Source organism: Neodiprion pinetum, chromosome 5 (genome assembly GCF_021155775.2).
Source record: "Neodiprion pinetum isolate iyNeoPine1 chromosome 5, iyNeoPine1.2, whole genome shotgun sequence".
NCBI lineage: Eukaryota > Metazoa > Arthropoda > Insecta > Hymenoptera > Diprionidae > Neodiprion > Neodiprion pinetum.
In genome coordinates this window covers 9911775-9937075 of record NC_060236.1, presented here as the reverse complement: position 1 = coordinate 9937075, position 25301 = coordinate 9911775, and the positions used below count along the sequence as shown (strand labels likewise).

Genomic DNA, 25301 nt, shown 5'->3' with positions numbered 1-25301 from the left:
TAATAATGCGCAAAAGTTATCAATGAATTATTTAAACAAAACATTGTTTAACAAATTTTTAGGGAATGTTTTTTTTTTTGTCATGTGAAATGAGTTCGTTGATTTTTCGGAATACACATCAATTTTTAAAGAATTTTCTCACTATTTTCAAATTTCCGTTTTCGAAATTTTATAAAGGCTGTATTTACGAAACTGTTCGTTCAATGCCCCGGAAACTTCTTAATTGCAATGTACAACGTTTCTACGAAATCGTATCTAAGATTCACGATTTTTTCTCCATTTTTCAAAATCTAAAACGAAAATTTCAAAATAATTAGAATATTCTTTAAGAATTCATGTGTACACAGAAAAATCAACGAATTCATTTCACACGACAAAGTAAAAAAAAAAAACATTCGATAAGAATTTGTTGAACAATGTTTCGTTTGAACAATTTATTGATCACTTTTGGGCATTATTATTATTCAAATTTAATTCTCTTATCGTCTTTATTGTGGTGAATTTTGTTCCCAATTTTTATCTTATCATAAAGTATTCAATATCGACGACGAGACTGAGTTTTAGTTGAGAATGTATCTGTATGTATGTAAATCCTTAAAGTTGATGTGTCATTTGGTGAGATTGTCCAAAGTCAATCAGATTCTATTCAATGAGAACAAGTAGAGTCTGAAGTTTCCCAAATTACTTGACTTCGAGTCCATACTAACCGCCAGAATTTGATTCTACTTCTCTAATCGGGATACGAGCGGTATTCGTGCAAATGGGAGCCACCACTCAACCTAAATTAGGAGAAGTTGTGTAGGGTTGTTAAGCCCGTCTCAGCTACGTCGAGTGTCTCATCGAGACCTCGGAATATATTTCAAGTTATCTGCTTCAACCGGTAATTCTTTTTTTTCACCCATCCATTTCCATTATTACGTTCAAAAATTATACCAGAGTAAGGCGCCGAACGCAATTTCTTCCGTTCTATAATACGACCGTCCACCTTTTTCAAATTCGCTAAAGTAAATCTGAATATGGGCTAATCTAAAAACTTACAATCAATTTTTAAGTGTTCAAATTTCGATATGTTATAGTGCAAACTAAGATATCAGAATACTGAAATTTTTAGGCCTCCGGGCCTGAATGTTTTTGAGAAACACGTTGATCAATTTTCTCACATTTTTGCATCGAATCTTTGTCTTGAAATTCTTACCACTTCCTGTGAAAAGTGAGTAAAAAACAGCTACTCGATACGTTTTCTGTGCAGAATATTCTGATTTTGCCGTTCGTGAACATATTTTTAGGTAGATTCGCAGGAACGGAAAAAAAAAAAAAACAAACAAACAAACGAACATAAAAAACTTATTTTATCCAGGTTTTCAATTCTATATATCTGCAGAGAATGAAATTAATAAATTGTTTCAATTTTTTTATTTTCAGCTGAAAACTAGAGACGTTGGAGTATATTCTGAAACTTTCACAGTGGGATGAAACTGGGATCATAATTTAATCGGTGTAAATATCACAGCGATATGGAATATGTGAAGAAAATTTGAGATCCCTGGGATATGCATACCGATATAATTATGAACCTGTTTCCACAGATCAATTCCAGAAATCTCAAGAAATATTCCAAAATGTCGACATGGTAGAAAAATAATAATAATAATAACAATACAAACAATATGCGTTTTGGTTTTTCGCATAAATGCGAAATCTCGTACATGTACGAGACTCGAAATGTCAACAGAAAAAACGTTTGTCGGCAGTTTCTGAGGATCTGCTACAAAACAGTTTTTACATTCGAGAAAATCAGATTTTTCTATACAAAAATACAACATAAACACGGAAAAATTGCGGCGAGATAAAATTCTGACCGTAAAAAGCTGGCCGAAGGCGTAAAGTAAATTTAAAAATGAACGAGGTGCAAAAAAAGAAAACCTGCCACAGAATTCGAATTATCGAAAAAGGAAAAGCCTCTTTTCTTGCCAAACCAATGATGGATCGCGAGCCTGTTACCTAGCCCAAATCCCTTTTCGTTGGATAAACAATTTACCCTTGCTTTCAAGGGTCGCTTTTCCATGAGCTAAAACTTAGGAGAACCGCGTGATCCAGCCGGCAACAAATAATCTGCAACGGGAAACTCGGAAGTCACGCCATTAACCTCGACTCAACTAATTAGGGGACGCAATGTTGGGGCTGAACGAAATTTGTTACAAGTCCGACGAACGGACGACGCGATGAAGCGTTGACACTTCTGATGCAACGCCGCATTATCCGGTCGTTGTTACATCTTATCCATGAGTCATTCCACGTCGGGAATGACAAAAATGTCACCATGACCTCACCGATTTTATTTATACATGAATATAAATATGTGATCGAAATATAACGGGACAATCTCGTGATACTTGAAAATCAACCGCGCATGCGCGAGTTTTATCGGCTGTTCGTGCAGGCTGGCCATCCCGAGTTTCAGCTGTCAAACTGTATCTGGCGGCGATGTGGTTGATACGAATTTTCGAGGTTAGAATCTCCAATAATTGAGGTAGTGACTCGGAAAGGTTTGGGGAAGCATTTGTTGTTGGGTCGGGAAGTTGATTCTTCAAAGAACGGTCGGAACTTAATGCTTACGCTCTTTGAAAATTCAAACGTACCAATTTTGCGTACGTTGGCACGCCTGCATTGCAGACAAGAATATCGCTGCGGGAAGATTTCGCGGACCAATGAGATTGAATTATTCGGCGCATGCGCAGATGATTTTAAAGGTTCAAGAGATTGTCCCGGTATATGCATGTCAGAAAATATCATGAATTGAGCCTCTAATGCCTCTTCCACAGAAAATAACTATGTCCATCGGTCCGATATAAGAAATGCAAGTATGGCGTGCTGAAAGTACATGTTTCAAAGAATCGTTCCTGATAATTTGAGGGAATTCGGTTTTTCGACTTTTCCGGGATTCCAAGTGAAAATATCGGATAACCAATGGCGGGATCGTGTTTCCAAAAAAAATGTGCGATCGATTTCATATTTTCGATTTTTTTTTAAGCTTATAATACGCGAAATACAACCAAAAAAAAGCACTTATTTTCAATTAACACCCCGAAATTGGGCAAAAGACTTGAAAATTCGATTCCGAGCGCTAAGCTTGTCCCCAGAAGCTGAAAATTTGGGATTTACCGTTTTTCAGCAATCTGAATAACTGCGGAAATAACTCTCACAGCAATGCGAACTTCTTCAACTTTAGAGAATGTCTGCTACTATGATTTTTAATTTCAAACCTGAAATAATCGCTGTGAAATGTTCTCGTTTATATTCATGTTGAGCCACCGTCAATTCTGCCAAGGCGAAAGATCTCAATTATCAGAGCCCCGAAAATAGTCACGAGGCACAAGGGACGATAATATATTGCGTTATATATAAAACCTTTAATCCGCTAAGAGGATGCTGTATAAAATAAAAGTTATTATCATTTTTATCTGACCAGCCATTAATCATATCTACTGTTTCCATTCCGTACCGATGAAAAAATTTTGTATGGACTTTTTTTTGGATTTATCTGGAACGAGAGTTCAAAAGGAAGTACAACGAGGCTCAAAACTTTCGACATAAAATTTCTTCGTTTGTTTAATTTTGCTAAAGAAATCGCGTATGATACGGAAGATGATATATTTTCATACAAGGTTGAGTCTCGTACAAGTTGAACGCTGAGTTCGTGTAGGAAAGGCTTGTTCATTTGTTTGTAGTTTCTAAATTAGTTCTAAGTTAATTTAGAGTTATTTGTAAATGTTTGAGTGGTAGAAAATAAGTTCAAGTTTGATAAACGACGCTCTTTTCACGGGATTGTTGTGAAAAGAGAGGAGAAGGGATTCGGTAAAATATGTTGTAGAAATTGAGAAGTTTTGTGAATAATAAATAAAGTTATTTACGAATTTCATATCGCTGGTATCATCAAGTGCACTGGGAAAGTTTATTTGAATTCATTGTTCAATTTAAGTCGTTCCACCTCTGTTTTAAAAGTTCATCAAAGAGATTCTGGCAGCTTTAGTTTATCTAGAAGGAAAAGTCTTCCAGAGAACTAAAGACCAGGATTTAACCAGCTGGAGATTTCAGAAATTCAGAAAACTAAAAAGGAAACATCCTAAACAAATCATCGATTTATCTTACGATAAATTAACAAGACTTCTCGTAACGAAACAAATAAATAAATAGTCGTAATAAAATAAAGTGAGAGCTAAAAATTCGGGAGACAACATCTTCCATCGCAAGTTCCCGCATCGTCCAGGAAATGAGCACCGACTTTACGAAGCTAAACGTAAAACTAACGAGAAAATTATAGGAAGACAAATTTACCTTTTCACGTATAATACGTCCCGTTATTCCGCGCTGTTTCTGCGATTGGAAAAATCTTTCCTCAACGTCAGCCGAGCTTCGCAGACCGATTAATCGAAAGTTTTTTAGCCCGATGTTAAATGGATGAATCCTGAGATTCGACCCGATTTAAATTTACTTCAAGTTTATCTATCAAGTGCTGTTTTTATTTTATTTTCTTTAATCTATTTTCAACGTGGTTCGGAGCTTATAATCGATGAAAATCGGGGCGTCGAGTGCCGGGCAAATAGGCGGCGGATTAAATTGCCTCGAGAGCCATTCGGATGCAAACGATTGGTCCAAAAGCCGCTTCGATCGGATTTACGAACCATTGATTCTGAGGCAATGGAGATTTGTCTGGAATTCTAATACATTCAAAAGCTGCAGATATGTCGCCACGTGGCATTTGCCTATATGAAAACATCACACTTCCAGTCTTCGAACATTTCTTATTTTTAACCATTTTTTTACAGTGTGGACATAATTGTTATCTATCTTCCATTTTCTTCACTGCACCGGAAAGGTGTTATTCAATACTCGTTCAGACACAAGACGATTTGAGTGTTCACTCCAGTAACCCGCGGATGTAAATGTAATAAACTTATATTGTCGCCCTCATCCTTTTTCCCTGTTCAAAGAAAGCTCATAACTTCGCGACTAAGAATATTCCGGTCCATATTTTACCGCCAGAATTTCGCTAAGAACGCCAAATACTTGTAAATAAACGAGTACATGGACGAATGAGAGGTTTTTGGTCCAAAATTAGAGCAGCGATGTACTTTCATAGTAATCTATTATATTCTAATATCGTATCGCGACAGCCGTTGTCAATAAAATATTTCGCTCGTTTTGAGTTCGAAAAATTGAAGTCATTGCTCAGTGCGCGGCAAGTGTGGAAACGAAACATGCACGGAGAAAAATTTCATTTGTTACAGTAACTAGAAAAATTCAGTAAAACGGGAATCGTTAAAAAAAAAAACTGTTTGAATATCGTTGAAATTACGAAAATCGAGTTACGCGTAAACGTTTTGCGCTATCGTCGATCCTTTTTTTGGTAATTGCAACGCAAAATCAGTTTCTGAGGTTTACTCTACTTTTTTAGTTAAACAAGGCTTTAACGTCAATTTATCGTTGCGCGAGCATTAAATTTGCGCAACAGTTGCAAGAAAATCTAGTAACAGTGATCGTAATGAGAAATAATAGTAACGGATACTAGACTTTCCGGCAACAGCTACAAAACCAATTTTCATTTTCTACCTAGAACTATATTTTTCGATTGTGTTAAAAAATAAAAATAGTTATGGACTGAGCGGCGACCGGAACTAAAAATTTCTCTCAGTGTACGAATACGTATTATTATATGGATTCGTGGATTTGAAGCACGGGGAAAAGGCGTGAATAAAATTAAGAAATTGTTAGAAATTACTTTGCGATGGATTCGTGAGCTAAGAAAGCAAACACCAGCTGCTCGCATTCGCGTTTCGCAAACCCAGGCGTGCGATCGATCACTTGAGTAATTTTCAGGGAAGATGACAACGAAACCCTACCTGATACATTATCTTGTAATTTTTCACCAAATTCATGAGCCTCCAGGGGAAAAAAATTTACAGACGACGTTTTTTTCCTCGACTTGTTCTTTCGTCGCGATGGTGATCAAAACTTTTTACACTTTTTACGACAGTAATTACACTTTCTCGATTCAAGCGTCCGGTACATCCGGTGCAGTATTAAAACTTGCCAGTCTGTCGTGTCGCAGAAGTAAGAACTCGATAAAAACGAAAACAAGGTGTAAATAAACGTCAAACTGTTAGAAATGTTGGGATAAAGTCTCGTCGGTATGAAATTATCCTGCGATATCTTCATTGCTGGGGAAAAAATCAATCCAATCGAATCGGACTAATGATTTTGACCAACGGTGAAATTTTCTAGGAGATAATTGAGGAGTCGAAGATAATCGTAGATCGGTGAAACATCGTATCTATTCGATGACATTGCACGGGGAGACAAAATCTGAGAAAAATTACCCTGCTGTCTATAATCGTGATGTAAAAGGCACCTAATGCATTTTTTATTCATGCATGTTAGAAAAATTATAGGTTTTTATGAAAAAAATTACTACCTTGCTTGGAAACTGTGTATTTCGGCAGCACAAAATTTAAAATGTAACGACGAATTTTTCTGACGCAGCACGGTAAAAACTACATTAGATGTCTTTTACATCACGATCATAGTAACAGCAGGGTAATTTGTCTCAGATTTTTCTCACCGTGTGGAATCACAATTTGTCCTGATCGGCCAACCGTCGATTACTACACTTGGAATAATTTCATTTGTTGTAGTAACTGGAAAAATTCAATAAACAGGTATCGTTAAAAAAAACTGTTCGAATATCGTTGAAATTACGAAAAACGAGGTACGCGTAAACATTTTGCGCTATCGTCGATCCTTTTTTGTTAATTGCAACGCAAAATCAGTTAGTTCGGTTTGCTCTACTTTTTTAATTAAACAAGGCTTTAACGTCAATTTATCGTTGAACAAGCATTAAATTTTCGCAACAGTTGCAAGAAAATATAGCAACAGCGATCGTAATGAGAAAGAATAGTAACGGATACTAGACTTTCCGGTAACAGCTGGAAAACTAATTTTCATTTTCTATCTAGAACTGTATTTTTCGAGCGTGGTAAAAAATGAAAATAATCAAGGACCGAGCGGTAACCGGAACTAAAAATTTCTCTTAGTGTATTCCCTAATTAGCGATGTTGATCAGAGCTCAGGCAATACTGACGGGCAGTCTATACCAGCTGCGGGGTCCGCACCCCCAAAATCCGGGCTTCGATAATACAGCTGCCACTTGAGGCCGGCGCCGTTTATCGTTATTGGCAAAGGTCGGTGCCGAGGCGATATTGTCTCCGTAAGCTGGATTGGCAGCGATTAGAGAGGCACTAAACTTCCCTGAGCAAGCCGTGTTGTTTTAGTTTAAAGTTGACTTTTCGCGCAGCGAATCGCAGACCCTTTTTACCTCGCTTTTTACCCAAGTGAATATCGCCATTTTTCACGGGTGAGCTGAAATTAATTCGGCGGTGCCGTTCAAACATTTTTTGCTTTATGCTCAAGATTCAATCTCTCCGCAGGATCGGTTATGATAGATACGCGGTTTATGATCTGATAACATCGGGCCAAATGAATTGATATTCAATTCGGTGAGCGTCAAGAGTTCGACGAAAAGTTGATGGTCGGGGCGGGGTTGAAAATCCGAATTTGAAAAGTTCCGGAAGCGCCAGATTCCGACTTTTTTTTATCGCGAAATTTAAAGTTGATAAATCAAACTTTGACGAAGTATCAAAGTTCCAAAATGGCGTAACTCCGACAACGTTCCAAAAGTGCAAAAATGAGAACATTTAGAAATCTGAAACATCGAAATTCCGATAATCGAAGATTTTCAGTTCAGTGAATTTCTGGATTGGTGAAATTTCGCCACTTTGATCTGTTTTTGTTTTGGATTTTCGATATTTTTACGTTCGGAATCCTGGTCATTCTGATCTTTTGCACCCACTCGTTGAGTTAACTACGTTCTGGGAGTATATTTTAATTTTCGAAAATTTAACTCTATCGAAACTTTATTTTTCCGGCATTTTGCTCTATATAGAAAACTTTACTTTTCGGAACTCTGCTCTGTAAAAGTTTGAGTTCTTTGCTTCAAGTTTCGTCGTCAAATAATTCGTAATTAGGCGCTTTGGGAACTTGTCACATTTGGAACTTCAACATCGCCCCAGATAGTCAACGATTCAATTTCAACCGTTTGATTATATTAGTCAATTATTAAAACAAAAGGGTCTCGTTGGTGACGTTACCAGCTATGAATTGAAAAATTCGAACGGCAGATAGATTGCCGAAGCTGAAAATTGTTTTTCGTGATTTCAACATTAGAGTGGAAGGATCACGGCATTGAGTGACTTGAAAAATATAACTTGTTAAATATGAGTTTATGTATATTTTGAAATAGCATTAAAATCTCCTTGATTTTTACGAACACTCGGCGAGTTTTTAAATAACAAAATCCGATTGCCATAACATTATACTGATGGGTTATGGAGATGCGATAGTTTATTTATTTCTTTAACTAGCATTGATTAAGCTTCCGTCAAATATGTTTTCTCAATTTAGTCGGTTTAGAAGGAAACTTCAATCCGATCGCATAAGAAGACGACTGCAATCAAAGAACAAACAATTTTGTGTCGAGAGGGTTTATTCAAGTCGTAGATATTGGTAAGAGATGATTCTTTGCTAAAAAAAATATTAACATCAAGTGGGCGCAATGCTATAAAATATTTGTCAAAATTACAGAAAATTTACGAAACGTGTTCGAACGTTACGAAACTGTTATAGTAAAAGCTTCTCCAAGTACGATGAGAGTTTAAAATTTGATCTACATATCTGTTCGTGAATGAGTTTCACATGATTTATAACATTTAAACAGAATTTTGACATCATCTTCATCACCACGGGTAAAAGTTGTGAAAACTTTCTTACTCCATGTACGATAAATGCAAATGAACATCATTGTCGAAGAAATTGTGGTTTTCCTTTCTTCGGAGTGCATAAAAAGTATAATCGAGTAAAAAGTTGATAACTGTTTCATTTCTATTTTTCTCTTTTTCTTTCCGTCTGCGTCAAAGTCGAACGATAAATTTTCTATGGCTTTGAAACGATCCGGCACGTATTTCTGCCATAGAAAAGATATTGAATAAGAATGAAAGTTTACTTTTCTCTCTTCGGCACCGACGCGTTGACGGCAAAAAATTTACACCAATTTATTGTCCGACTATGCATATCTATACGCACACTATTGGTTAAATACACAACCAGCCGACCGAAGAACTGTGCGGGTTAAAAAGTTCTGGGAAAAAGGATTCTCGCGCTTTTTAACGCTTCCTTTCCTTTTTATGCACAGTAGGCTGCGAAGGCGTGCAGCGCCAGGGTTCGATAATGCCATGAAAACCTTGAAGTGAATACATTTGAAAGGTAGGTGCTGATTTGAATAATCGACGCATCGAGCATTCGTGAAAATTTCACTTCGACATCGTTAATACAACTTTTGTACAATCTTGAAGAAATATTCCAAACCCTCTGTACGGAGGAAAAGAATTATTTGAGTCAAGTGATATTCGTGTGATTCAATTAAATGGAGCGAAGACAATACTTAATACAACAAAATACTTTTTTTGAACGAAATACTTCTGACAACACTTAATATAGAACTGAATCATCGTGCTGACTATCAATTTATTCAAGATAACACGGCTCGAGTTACTTGCAATAATGTGAATTTTGTATCGAGAAAATGAGTGATTGGAATGATTAAAAATTTTATTGAACGTATGGTAATCGTTTTGTTTCAAAAATACTAAATTTTAGTATGGAAACAAATTGAGCTCGTCTTAATACACGTTTTGTTGAGTCGAGAGTTCAACGGTTGAAACACGTAATAAAATTTCTTGTTACAAAAATCTTTTGCAATGACTGAACATCAGAGTTATTCAAACGCATCAAACGTATTCTTTGAATCATACAATTTGTCATTCTGCTGACTCAAAATTTTGCGGAATTTATCCAACATTTAATGGGTCAAACCCGAAGACTTATCACTGTACGTGTCAAAGTATAAATTGAACGTATGTCAATAGTTTTTGTTTATTTGTAGTCAGCGTCAATTTCGATTAACCGAAACTTGGTATTACGCTTTCTCTGTTTGTAATACGTCTGATGACAAATTTAATCTCACGTTATCCGTATCTGACTTCCTAGCCGATAACCCGGTTTTATAAATATCTCTGAAGCTACTTCAGTGGCGAGAAATTTCACGGCCTAGTGTTCGTTTATGGTACAGGTATACCGATGTTTACGATGAATCATATATTCTCTACTTGTTTCAAAGCGTGTGGTGTTTCTTTTATCTCGTAAAGAAATTAGTGCAACTGATTCAACCAGTTACGCCGAACAAGCTACGGTTGGATCAACAGAGTATGGCATTCCATCGATGTAAGTCTTTAGTTGTCTAGATTCGTCTACTTATTTCATTTGAAGTACCTAGTTGTTTCTGTCAAGAAACATTCAACTTCGAGGAACGATACGTGAACTTGAAATGAAATGACATTTAGTTGACTGAATTTTGGAAACACATCGAAAGGTTCATTCGAAACGATACTTCGTTCGATCGCGACAAAAAAGGGTTTTGCTGAATCAAGGAATTCGCCTGACTAAATCGTTTTGAGAAACTAACGAAATCGAAATTGTTAAATCGAAGTCATCGTATTTGGGACAAATGAAAGATACTAGATTGAAATGAATGAACTCCAACAAAATCTATAATGTTGGTTCAAGAATTTCTTTACCTACGTTTGAATTCCTGCGGCTACTCATATTATATCTGAAAAGACAAAAAAGTATGAAATTGAATTTTTTACGTGAAATTTCGGTAGTTTTCAAAAAACAGAAAAACGCGCTCAAAGTTTCTTAGTAAAAATCTGCCGCGTTCGTAAAAACTATTCATCCTATTTATAGATTACACGCCGAGAAAGTTTTACTTCATAAAAGAAAACAAATACGAGAAGCGAAGCAGATGCTTCGGTGCGTTGAAATTTTGAAGAGGTATATTTTTCGATAGGTTTAATTTTTGTCCTACCCGAGAATAAGCAAGGGGATGATATTTTCGCAAATGAATTTAAAGAAGAAGAAAAAAAAGTCACGAATCCCGGTGTCGTGGCATAAATTTTTTGAGACATGACTTAATTGTGAGATAAATTTCAATTTTGTTTATACGACGCATTGTCTTTGTCATCTTTTTAATCCCATGCCCCACTATTCTTCATAAGCTGAAAGGGAGAAAATTATAAGAGGGCGACCTAATTTGCTGGCGAGGAAGAGAGAAACTTTTATCCACGTCAGATTATATTTTTGTTCTTTTTTCTGGCAGATGCTGTGAGTTGGAAATAAAAACAACCGCCGTACACAACACACTTCAGCTCACGTAATTTCATGCTCACCCAGAAAAGGTACGGAAAAAAGAAGGAAAGAGTAAAGCAAACGAAGGAAGACTGCGAACATCGCCGTAAGATGCTGAGAATATTCTCAAGATCAAAGCTTACCGGCTTTAAATTCTGACGTTTCTATCAATATTCATTTCACCCGGGATGAAAACTGTTTAGGAAAATAAATTAATAAAATTTTGAAATTAACTGCTGGAATAGAAAAACGCGAAGCTGATGTAAAATAACACGAAACAAATTTCCACCGACGATGCGGAGGCAACGATATTTCTGCTGTAATGTACGCAGCTTGATGTTTTCCTGAGAAAAGTTGTTGACGGTTATGCAATGTGTATGTATAATTATCTACCTGTAATAAAACCAACGCGCATTCTAGGCATGAACGAATTGCAATTTAACTGTAAACTTCGATAAAAGGTACGGATGTGTTGGAAATTGAATCCAAAGCATTGCGTGAAATTTTTGCTAACGATATGTAATACGGTAAAAAAAAACGATGAACCGATTATGTGTAAAATTTCACTACAATGAAAGCGACATTCTTTTGTTCTTGTACTTTAAAAAAAATAATTTTGTGCTTTTGTGATTTCTTTTTTTCCAATTTCTGACAAATTCTCGCAGTGAAATACAAATTTCGACAATAACGTGTCGTTTTTTTTTGTTCTATTTTTTTTTTTGTTCGTGTAAGAATTAAAAATACTTTAGTTCGTGAATTTGTCAGACAGAATTGGATGAATGAAAAATTGGGAAAAAAATCGAAAATTATACTTTTATCTATATACTGGGAAAAATTTCATTTGTTATAGTAAGTGGAAAAATTACGTAAAACAGATGTCGTTAAAAAAAAAAAACTGTTTGAATATTGTTGGGATTACGAAAAACGAGGTACGCGTAACCATTTTGCGCTATCGTCGATTCTTTTTTGGTAATTTCAACGCGAAATCAGTTTGTTCGGTTTACTCTGCTTTTTTAATTAAAAAAAAATAAGGCTTCAACATCAATTTATCGTTGTACAAGCATTAAATTTTCGCAACGGTTGCAATAAAATCTAGCAACAGCGATCGTAATGAGAAAGAACAGTAACGGATATTAGAATTTCCGGTAACAGCTAGAAAATTAATTATCATTTTCTACCTAGAACTATATATTTTCCGATTGTGGTAAAAAATGAAAATAGTTACCGGGATAAAAAATTTCTCTCAGTGTAGAATTTACGATAAAGGGGAATGAAATCGTGGGCGATGGTCGTTGAAACACTCCATATATGTAGAACACCTATACATATAACACCCACTTGACATCCCTCCCTGAAGAGTTAGCGAACGTTACGGGTATGCGAGACTTGCCCGACATAACTTGAAACTTTATTGCGAAAGTTGTATCCCCGGCGGAAGTGCAACTACAGTAACAAATTCGAGAACTACCTCGCTTCACTGCCTCCAGGTACGTTGCTCGTGTAAGCAATAAAATCAGAGACGAATCGCGAGCTTTTATACTCCAGCTTTTGAACGGGTAGCAAAGTTGTAATGAGGAAAATCAGCAGGAAGAAAATAGAGCAAGAGTACATGCCTGGATGCAATTAGTCGAACTTGATAAATTAATGCATAAAATTCAACTCGGTGTACTCAATGAGGTTCCACACCTTCTCTGAAAATGTTGCTAAGGTCAGAAAAAAAAAAAACGAACTCTAGTTGATTAGTTTTAATAACAAGGAGTTGATTTTAAACTGTCGTAAATTTTATGGAGTCCGTTTCCGAGTCTGAGAAACTCCTCTTCCATTTATAAGAGTAAAAATAGTGCTTTCAAAGTTTCATAATTTCACAAACATGGGTCACGATTTTTTTGAAATTTTACAGTGATTCTATGATACTCGTGATAGTTGCTGGATTATTATTTCTTTTTTTGTTATTTAAGAAATCCATCACTATTTACGGAGAAACGAAAACGCGAGGGGGAAATAACTCGTTGAATTGACGTATCGGTAGCTTTGTGATTCAATTATAATTCAGCTGTAATAAAAAAAGAATTAAGTGAATTAGCAAAACATCAATTGAAATAATTAGAATTACCTGAGATATAACTGGTCGAAAGAAAATTAATTGAAATTGATTTGAATTAGTGTTTGAATTTGTGCAAGAATTAGCTCGTCGCAAAGAAGAGAAATTAACTTCTATTAAAAGCTTTAATTTAAATCAACAGGAAATAAGAAAGAATAAATTTGAAATTTTTTAAAACTCACTTGAATTGCAGTGAATTTAAATAAATTGTATTGAATTGAAAGAAAGTAAATCTGAATTAATAAACTTAATTTGAATTGAAAAGTTGAGTGGAATTATACGAATTGATTTGAATTAATTCAACTGAAAAAATCAGCGTGTCACTCAAATCTCAAGTTATTTTCCACTTGTGAAAAAGTGTGTTGAACTTACGTCACACGATTCAGCATCCATTCGTTTCAAACTTGCAAATATCCATAACTTCGTAGTCTTTGCCGAATCGCCGTAAGAACAAACACGCGCGTAAAATAATTTCTACACGCGTGATTTGGCGATCGTCCAAAAACATCTCGAATGAAACCGAGATAAAAGCGATCGTCTTTCGAGTTTCTTTTTTGCAAAGTAAAGCTTATGCGAGTGCCCCGTCTTCTTCAGGGTGCAAATGGATTTCGTAGACGACGTTGACTGTCGTTTGGACTCTTGTTCAGAATGGTTTGACGGTAGGTGCTTGGATTTTTTTTATAAACTTGACAGTCTGTCGCGTTCATTTCGTTCGCCGTCAATTGCAGAGACAAGCTTTGTGTGCACCATGTGACTCGTTTGAGAAACAAACGACGTCGGCTGAAGCGAGCTCTTAAGGTCACGCGGTGCTCCTACCTTTACCGACCGAGCAAACTCACCCTTTCTCTGCCTACATTGAATGAAAAAACTAACGTAAAGGGTTTAAATTTCGACAGTGCATCGCTCTTTGCGCAAAGTATCTCATCTATGCACTCTTTGGTCCCTGAAATGCGGGAAATGTAGGAACAGTAACACGTGTCGAAAAACCACTCGTTTTTTGACTATTTTCGAGATACCAGTAACTTTCCGGAAATTTATCCCCTTTTCGTTCGTTTGTTCATTTAATATAGGAAAACAAAGGTGACTATGCTCGGTCGGTAAGGGTAGGAGTACTACATGACCTTAAGGTTGTTCGGGCGTTAGAGAAATGTAAAGATGAAAAGCTGAATTTTTGATGTGTTATTAATCGCTAATAAATACGTAAGAAATAATTATTTTGAGAAAGATCTAACGTGTAGTTTTTGTGTAGTTAATTATTAAAAACTGGATACTTAACACGTAGTCAATAGGGAATCTCGTGCAAAACGCACATTTTCCAAAAAACCTTTGCTGCTGAAATTTGGGAATTATTGTTTTTTTTCTTTTGCAAATACATATCACAAGGAATAGCGGTAAATTTCAAAATATTTTATTCTTTCATGAAAAACTGATTCAAAAATGAAAGGGTCGCCGTCACCGTTTCTTCCACAATTCTTAGAACGTGAATATTACCGTATTGTTTTTGACTCGGGAGATAATTTTGACTACAGCACAAGATTACTTTCCCATCGTTTTACCTCACAATCATTAGCCTCTAACGGGCTACTATTAGTCAGATGATTTGACTAAAAATGGGTGTAATCAGAATATAGCGTGTTACAAAAACTTGATTCAAACTTGCTGTAATCATTGTTTTGATGTATAAAAATTAAAAAAAAAAAAGAAAAAAAAAACTCGGAATTTTCATACTCGTTACAATTTGAATCGAATTTGTTTACCCCGCGATTAAAAGATACTGAAATGGTAAGTGAAAATTTCTTGCAACCTTGTACGAAATGTTCAACTTTCATCCCGAAATCCCCGATTTTGATGGAGACATTTTCAGAGACCCTTTAAATCACGGTTATGGGTTGTGGTCGCGGCGAAATGACGCTGAATCGACTGAAGTGAGGCGTGAATGGTCTACGGATCAATTCTCATACCCGTTAACTTCCCAGTGTTTCCTTGAGCTATTTGGGAGGAAAATACCCCGCTACCACTACGTCTACAAAGGCAAGGGTTAGTCGGTTCCTCGGTTTTCGGCTCAGGAATGCGAGAAGCCCTTAAATTCGTTCGCGTCTCGGTGATGTTTTTTGCGAAGCGTTGAGTCTCCTTCAAAGTTTTAGGAGTTGAAAATAATGGGGTGGATTTTTATCGCGAGAGAAATACCGGCAGAATTAGGGAATTAGAAATTATCGTAAAAAAAGTTGAACGCGGCGGTATAAAAATGGAGGCGTATAGGAAGGTAGGGTGAGGTTCTCCATTGGAAGCAACATTTTCATGGTTTTTTATTTCGTTTTTAATCGGAAAACTTGTATGATGGCGGAAAAAAAAAATGGATAAAAAAATCGTTGTGAAAAGATATGACTTTTATACGCATTTTGAAAGGGCAATCGCGAAAATGGAAGGTTTTCCATTTACATAATACGAGGAAGATGTCACTTTTTGTAAAAAAAATTGTCATCATTCAGTTCCATATAATGATACAAACTTGGTTTTAAAATCGTATTGCAGAGGATTAAACTCTCTACAAATATGTCCAATGAATGAAATCCGTAATTAAAACAGTTCAAAATTTGTAAGACTCGACTCGGAAGACAATGTTGTGTGAAAATTCATCTTCAAACGTCTTTAGTGGCTGAGTTATTGGTTTTAGAATAAAAATGCAAATGATAAATCGACCACAAATATTACTGTAGATTAAAGTCTGCAGTTCCAATGGTTTACAAGATATGAGTCTTTAAAATTAATTCTAGGTGAAAATTAATTTTTTGAATCTCATTAGTGGTCAAGTCATTGACTTTTTAAGGAAAAATCAGATCACAAATTTGTACGCGATTCAATTATTTACAAAATGCCTGTAGAATTAAATCGGTATCATTAATTGCGGCCTAGTGACGGCAATTTCAAAAGAAAAAGAAAAAAATGTATCTTTCCAAAGTTATTTAACTCTTTGAGTCACGCGTTATCGTGCCGAGTCAATTTTTATAACAATATAGTATTACTTGGTTTTTGGGGTCGCTGATTACGAATATGAAATGAAACTTAAAAAATTCAAGATGGTGGATCCAACATGGAGGACGAAAATTTCAAATTTGATTGAATATGGTCAATAAACTCTATTCAGAGGTTTTTGAAGTCACTGGTTACGAATCTGTGATCAGATTTTGGAAATTCAAGATTGTGGGTTCGATATGGTAGGTGAAAAATTTTAGTTTGATCGAATACGGTTGAAAACTCTATGCAGGGTTTTTCAGGGTTGCTGATTGGATTCGGCGTACCGAATTTTCAAAATTTAACTTCAGATTCGTAACCAGTGCCCCCAAAAACTCCTATATAGGGTTTTTTTTCCGGATTTGATCGAATTTGAAATATTCGTACGCCATATTGGATCCGCCATCTTGAATTTCTAAAATCCGATTTCAGATTCGTAACCAGCGATCCCAGAAACTTATAATTTGAGGAAAACATGTAAATGCGTAGAGGAGTAACTTTTTCGGAAATAAATGGTTCCTTCAATTTTCACGATCTTTTCAATCAATTTTTTTCCAATGATAATAACTTGCATTATATCGCAATAATTACTCTCGAGTATCGAACATCTATTAGTATACCATTAGAAATAGTAAAAAAAAAACCGCAAAGAAATGTGTTTAAAAGTTCTCCGAATATCCAAAAAATTGATGTAAAATAGGTGGTAAGAATACTTACCACTATGACTCGATGGGTTAAATGGGAAAACTTCGAGTTCAAAGATCGACCTTTTAAAATTGGATTTGATACATACCCTCGGGGGGTTGTCTTTTTTACCATGTACTACAAGTTTTACGGAAGGGATCGTACGGAAAATTGTTCCTCCCAAAGAAAGTACCTACCTCGTTTGAAACGCGGAGTAGATATATTTTTTTTCAATATGGAGGAAAAACTCACCAGATATATCGGATGGACTTCATCTTGAGGGCGGTCGAATTTTCTTTGCACTTGTAGGCCAAAACTTGCTTCACACTGCTCACGTCCACCGTTGGAAATCTCGAAGTCACATACGCTGGAATTAAGCAATAAACAAGAGTCGTAAAAAACAATAATCTTCCCCTCTCAGGAACGTCCATAATCTTCCGGATCTTTCATTCCATGATTAAAACGTTTGCAGATTTATCGAATGATAACCCGGTTTCTGGTTTGGGGGAGAAAAATGGGGGAGATAATTACATCGGCCCACAAAAAAAAAAAGTGGTCTGTACATTTCAACAGACCCACCTACCTTTATGTATTTTGACGCGCCGAATCCGAATCTGAGGTCCGTTTGGTCCGTACACCCTCAAAATTTTGAGAAAAGTGCAAAAAACCGTAAAAAATGAAAAAAAACTGCAGTTTTGGTGATAAAAAAAATTTCTAAATACAAATCATATAAGTTTCAAATGTGATTCGATCCGCTGAGAATAAATCTGAAGTTTATTTTGCCTGTAGGCCCTTAAAAATATAAATAAATTGCAAAGAATCCCTAAAAAATGCTATAAATTGTATTTTGAGTAATAAAAAAATTTATTGAACATGATTAAATTTATTTCTCACGTATTGTGATGCACTAAATCCAAATAAAAAATCTGTTAACGTGAATCAGTCAGAAATTTACCAAAAATCGTTCAAAAAAGCATAGAAAGATAAGGTAAGGAACGAGCTTTATCGATATCAAGGGAAGTGGAATGTCAACGTGATGGCAGATTTTTGCTGGACGCTGAAGAGAGAAGTAACGAAGGACAATAAAAAACGAAATAGAAACCCGTTGCGTAGGTCATTCGAAGGCAAAAGAGTTCGACGCAAACAAAGAACAGCTTGAAATCGATAAAGCTCGTTCCTTACCTTATGCTTTTTTGAACGATTTTTGGTAAATTTCTAACTGATTCACATTAACAGATATTTTATTTGGATTTAGTGCATCACAATATGCGAGAAATAAATTTAGTCATGTTGAATCAATTTTTTTATAACTGTAAATACAATTTATAGCAATTTTTAGGGATTTTTTGCAAATTATTTACATTTTTAAAGGCCTACAGGCAAAATAAACTTGATTTATACTCAGCGGATCGAATCACATGTAAAACTTATATGATTCATATTTATTTTTTTTTTATCGCCAAAACTGCAGTTTTTTCCATTTTTTACGTTTTTTTGTACTTATTTTAAAATTTTGAGGGTGTACGGACCAAACGGACCTCAGATTCGGATTCAGCGCGTCAAAACACGTAAAGGTAGGTGGATCTGTTCAAATGTACACACCACTTTTTTTTTTTTTTGGGCCGGTGTAATTATTCCGGAAAAATCGAACGTTCATTTCACACTTTTCCGCACACAAGAAAAAATAAACACATTATTTTCATCCCTTTCACATAATATGCAGAACTGAAAACGTAAAAAAAACCTGTTTTTTGGCAGTTTCGGAGAACCTACCTCGATATGGATTTCACATGTAGAAGGATCCGATTTTCTTGCACAAAAACTTACCAACGTGTTTTCCGTAAGCAATACTCAGAAAGACAATCTACTCGAGTACGAGCCTATTAGAAAACCCGCTAGCTCGCCTAATCCAAGTAAACGATTAGAACAATAGGTTCGTAATAAATGAAAAATTTTTGTTCCAAAGAAGTCGAGAAAGTTTGAGGATTTGCATAGCTCAGTGTACACTGTAACATCCAAATTTGATTCGTCGTGAATATCGAATTATTTCGCAACGGCCTTTGTACACAATACCAATTGTACGAATATCGGTGGAGGTTTTAGGTACTTTTATTTACCGAAAAACGAACGTGAGTGAGAGTAAAGCGGAAGGTCTGATCTGTGATGCGAGCCGGTTATTCGCGAGTGAATTTTACGGAAAATTCGGAGCCACGTTTGTGTCTCGGCTGCTACGCCGTAGCGAAAAATCGACTCCGCTTGCTACGGTAACGTAAATCCTCTTTCGGCTGGAATAGAATTTGAAATGGAAATTGAAATATATACAGAACTCAGACCCGCTGCTCGTGACAACGAAAACGCCCCGTTTTCTTCTCTCCACACGCTTTTCTGCCCGCGCGAACAACCAATAAGCAACAATAACTCTGCGAATATTTGGGTTCCAAGATCCGGAAGCTGAAAGCTCTCTGTAGTCAGCCAATTTTTCGCAGTTTATTTAGTAAATTTTTTTTACTTCGCGTGTTTCGCCTGCCGCCCGGAGGAAATAAAGCCGTTTTTTATCTCACCAGTATTTTATCACCTATAATCGAGGACTCGAAGTAAGAACTCCCTGAAACCTAATATTACACTCACGAACTGCTCAAACGACGCTTGTCGTACGATTTTTCATCTTTTTAATTATCCTTGGAATGATTTTGGCACGATGAAACTTTTCGTGTTACTACGATATTTGAAAATATTAGGATTTCTACGATTTTAAAAGAGACATTGCGATATCAGACATTTAAAAATGTCTACGTAATTATTTTACCGAAAAGAATTTTTTTTTCATCGATCTAAAAGCTTTCGAGAGTCCGAATTCGATGTTTCTCATGTTTTACAAGTTCTGCTAAAATATTTCACGATCCTGAAGACTTTTGCATTGTCACTAATTTTCCATTTTCATGCTACTCAAAAATTCACACAAATCATGGTTGAACGTGTCTACGGAATTCCTTGAGATTTTGCACACTGCGGTGAAAATCAGTGTTGTACGTTATCTAGATAATTTTATATTATAGTCATATCGAATAAAGTCACTTCATCTTTCATTTTACAGAGATACTGGGAGTTAAGTTTACCTTCCGTCTTCATTTGTATAATTCAGCTGTTCATTTCAATCTTTGTTTACGGTACAGAGATAAAATGGACTGTTTACTCAAACATTGTTAACGATACCATTCGGAATAGAGACTCCGATGTAATTTTGCGAAGTTAAATGATTCACTAAAAACATCTTCCTGATAAAAGTTCTTCGCAATCAGCTTTCACTTGGAAAAAAGATGTTTCGGGTGGCGAAATATATATTTCGATGCTCTTAAGTAATTTTTACGTAAACTTGCCACGTCTTTAGTTGTTTCAAAAAATTAATACTATCTACATAGTTAACCCTACTAAATCACTCGTAACTCGATAAAAAATTATTCGCACCCGCATTTGATCAAAACAGTTATTTTTCTTCGACGTATTAAGAATTTCCCGTTTTTATTATTATCTTTCAGATTATCCACGATGAAAATGAGGATAACCTCGTCTTTTACAGAGATAACCGCACGATAAAAACTATCTTTCATTTCGTCTGGATGAATTTGTGCAACTATTTTTCTTCGGCGTAGTAAGAATTTCCCGTTAATGTATTTATCTTTTTGATTTCCCATATTGAAAATGAGGATAACCTCGTCTTTTACAGAGATAACCGCATGATAAACTATCTTTCATATTGCCTAGATGAGTATCTCATCCTCGTCTAGACAATACGGTACTCATCATCTTGTACAACGCTGAAGTGAAAATTCCTCGCATACGTTAAAACTTGAAGGTTTTCCGGAATTTCGACCGCTATGACGACTCTTCCGGGAACCGCGAAAGGTCGGCAGGTAGCTCACCAGGGACAATTTGAAATTTAAGACAGGTAGAAAGTGGAGTCGCGATAACCGCTGATTGCCCTTTCTCGCGGGAAACAAAGCAGCTGTGTTTCTGCGTGAACCGGAGCCGGAAAAAGTTGACCCACTTATGTCTGGCAGTGTCACCGAGAAATAGATCGCCGTTCCCGGGCAGTGCTGTCAAGGGTGCAGAAGTTCCATCCACATTTTTTTCCCTTGAGCAATGAAAGGTTATCTCATCCACAATTTTGACGCGCGCCAGGGGCGTAAAAAAAGGGAAAAAGGGTTGCGCGTATAAAAACTGGATTGCTGGTGCCATGAATTTTTTGAACGCACATTTTTTCGTTGCACACGTCGACCAAGATTGAAAATTGATTGGCAGTAAACTCATCTCGAAATTGATTTAATTCAACGTGGAGAAATTTTTAACTTCCCACAGAATCGGGCAATAATCTGCGAGAATAAAATACTTCGTGTATACGGTGAATTTATTTCAAGAGATACGCGAAGATCGGTTGAAAAATATGGACGTAAGTAATTTGATTCAAACTGTTCAAAGGGCAACGACAAAAAGAAAAAAAAGGTAAGCGGAAGAAGGAAAATTGTCAGCGCGTGAGGATTTCAAGATCCATGTTCAAATCCCGACGAAGCTGATTTCTTTGCGCAAATTTTTTTCGACTTTCTTATTGCGAACTGATTTTCTCATATTTCGCAAACTGGGTGCACGCCCTTATTTGTTTCAGTATCCAATGTTTTCATTTTTAAACAAACAATGTACGAATTTAATTGAAATCAATTATGATTGGGAGTGATCTCGCCAATCGTACGGTAACTGTGAAGATAACCTTTCTTTCGAGTCTGAAATTTTGCAATTTGCAATTTTTCGTGATGGTGAAAATGGTGAGGGTTAAGGCCAGATCGAAATTGCGTAGAATGCCCCTTATTCTTTCGCGATAATTTTATTTGAACCAATTGGCAGACACGTTGCAATAACTATTCAGCTTTTTGTCAGAATGCGATAAAATCCGATCTGAACTTAGAATTTCGAAATTCAAATTCGCGAACCCAAAATAACGTTAATCAAGTCTTAAAATTGATGCGCGAAAATGGGTATACGAGGATTTTGACGGTTGCGGGTTTCGAATCAGAAATCCAAATTACCAAATTCGAAATGGTGAATCCAATATGGTAACGATCGATGTTATTTTGAAACCTATCCAAGCCGAATAAAAATCACCATACACGTAGGATTTTAGAGTCGATCATTTTGAATCGGAAGTCAAAGTTTTAAAATCCAAAATCGAAATAACCCTACGTGTTACAGCAAAATTTATGATCCGTAGGTCTAATACTCTCCTTTTTAATCCATGTAAAACAAATTTATGGCGGAATATGGAAAAAAATGAATTCAAAGATAATTTATTTTCCGACTCTTCTTTTGTCTTTTCTTTTAAAAAGGGGGCGACGAATGCAGGAAAATACGTTCGTACCGTAGTTATTTTCCGAAAAATCAAATTTTCATAGTATTGGAAAGAAAAAAAAAACCCCCACTAAAATGCCTTTATATACTGAAAAACTTGTTCCCGTTGATCTTCAAATTGAAGTTGAAAAATTTTTAAATCAACAATCGACGAATACCGTCCATGCGAAATTTTCGGTTGGTTGCTATAACGGGAAAATCATGTTAAAGTCACTCCATAAAAAGACGGAGTTACGAAGGGTTCTGGAACCTCTTAAAGTCCGAGGGATTCGAGCAAACGCTGCTCTGCGAGTGGAAAGGTACTGATTGACAAAGCGTCGTTACACAGTCTCGCAAAAACGAAGCAAAGCACGATATTCATTACGCGAAATTCTTGGAGAAGCTGAAGAGAAGCGAATCGGTTGCTCATCCGTCGAGTTCTCAGCATTGTTTTGTCAATTTTAGGGACAATGAAAATATGAGTGAATTTGAAACGTTACGCAAGCGTTGTAACAAGCTTAAATACCTATTTCAAGACAGACAATCACGGGTGAATTGATTTTACGGTAACGATAACTGGAAGTAGGAGCCGTTAACGAGATTGACAATTCCGAGATACGGATTTTCCTGTTGGCCTTTCACGAACGAGAAGAAATGAAATTTATCGTCATGTTCAGGTGGCAAAATGTTAATATTTTGGCTGAAATATTTTTCAACTTATACAGCAGTATCTTCAATAATCAATTGGTCTGCTTTTATAAACGGTCGTTTTGAAGTCACGAATATTAAAACTTCTTTTTAGTATTTAAAAAATTTACTGGTTAAGAATGTCAATTTTTAATCCGAATCATTCCAAGACTGGTTCCAAAATGGAGCAATCCGATGGAAAAAAAAAGAAAAAAAACATCAGCACCTGGTGAATCCTGAATTTACAAAAACAAATGCTAGTTGTGAGCATTCGAGAATTTTTTAAGAAATTTTTAAATCTTTTCGATTTTACAATAACTAACACGTTCGAAGTGAATAAAAAGTGAAATTGATATTAAATAATTTTTTTTTTTGAAATATAGTATTGTAAAATAGTGTCAGACGAGATGTTGATTTTCACTGAAAGTTGGCGAAAAAAATAATTCCCACTTTTGTCGCAGGTAATGATGGGATATTCTGAGTACGGTGTAATTAATTATTTTCGAATATAAAGTGGATCAAACAAGGAAACTTTTTACCCCCAATTGAACGTAAATTTGAGCATTCTGAAATAAAACCGATAATTGTATACAAAATCGTTAATTTATATTTTTTCTATCCTCTTCATTTTCTTAAAACTTCGATTCCGCACAAATATGAGAGTAAAAATTCAGAACCCTTTCAACTTGAGCCAGAATTACCCATATTTAGGTACAATTTTTAAATAAAAAATAAAACTCCCGACCTCAGACGGTAATGATGCACAGAATAAAGACATGTAAAAGAACGTCGATTTTTTTTCAATTATTTAACATTCTTCATTCTCGTTATCAGCGGTATTCTTGTGTTAATTTTTTAACACTTGCATACGTTCGAAAAGCAAAGAACTTCTCATTACCCGGGTGATTAATCGTATTGTATTCTGAAAACGTTTAATGAAATCCGATTCAAGAGAACGAAGAAATTCTGAAATAAGTCGTATAATCGTTCGAAAAATGTGTCGGAGTGAATAAATTTTGCATTAATTGTCCGCAAGTCAGTTACAATTTTTTGCGAGAATTTTAAACGTTATTAAAAATAAAACGTTACGAATAATCATTTGCATACCCGAGTTGATTAAGAACAAAAAAGACAGGTGCAAAAAGTGCTGTTTTTTCGATTTTCACCGACTTCAAGGGATTCGACTTCGTTCAATCCTTCAACGAAAAGTTCAGAATACTCTCGTTGCTCTGTTTACTCAGTATTCAATTTTAATCCCTATTCTCATCAGCACGTAACTGTCAACAACGGCGTTAAGTTTTTCACATCAAATTCAAGTGAAAAAGGAAAGTAAAACAAAAGGAAATTGAGATTGATATTTATACGGGGTTTGCTTCGTTTTCGTTGTATTTATGTAAATATAAGAACACAGCTGTTTATTTCAGGTAGTCAGAAGCCAGTGACTAAGTGGCGAGAACTTGAGCTGATAAAAGCTGGCTGATGCGAAATTTGAGATAACGAGGGAGGGGTTTTAATTAATGATTACGCCGTTATTATTTTCAAGATAATTATCTTGACGGTTGATTTAAACCAGTGAAAATTTTCCAACAGAGTTATTAATTCGCGTGAAGTTACTAGAGCTTTCAAACGGAATTTGGATGATAAGTCACCTGTGCAAAATCAAGAATCGCGAAACCTTCGGCTCTTGCGGTATTATTAAATTTTTTTTTTCAAACCTCATTTTCTATTGCTTGATTATGCCATGAATGAAAGATTGTTCGTACTGTGCATTCATTGCCCGGGATTCTATATCAGTTCAAAATATCTGTAATTTTTAATAATTTCATTACGAGATGGATGAATTTTTCGAATTATTACATTCGTAAGCTGCCAAGATCTTTTTAGAAATGCAAAGTTTGGAAATATTGGAGTTATAAACAAATGCGTGGGTATCGATAATTCGTTTCAAATCTCTTTAAAATGGTTGAAAATTTAGCAGATCCGTTCGATTTCACTCTACGACTCAGAAGACTATTTTCTACAAACCCTTATTCAAACCCTTATTTCTTATCATGGGAGCATCGTTAGATATTCAATTTTATAATAT

General features: G+C 35.7%; 1 protein-coding gene across 1 annotated transcript in view; it reads right to left on the bottom strand.

The window, feature by feature from the left end:
* The window catches only part of LOC124220514 (protein bric-a-brac 2), a 111978-nt gene that overhangs the window by 11649 nt on the left and 75028 nt on the right, over positions 1 to 25301 (bottom strand). The window contains exon 8 of the mRNA XM_046629534.2: positions 17405 to 17519. Coding sequence (XP_046485490.2) covers positions 17405 to 17519 — 115 coding nt within the window. The remainder of the gene's footprint in view (positions 1 to 17404; positions 17520 to 25301) is intronic.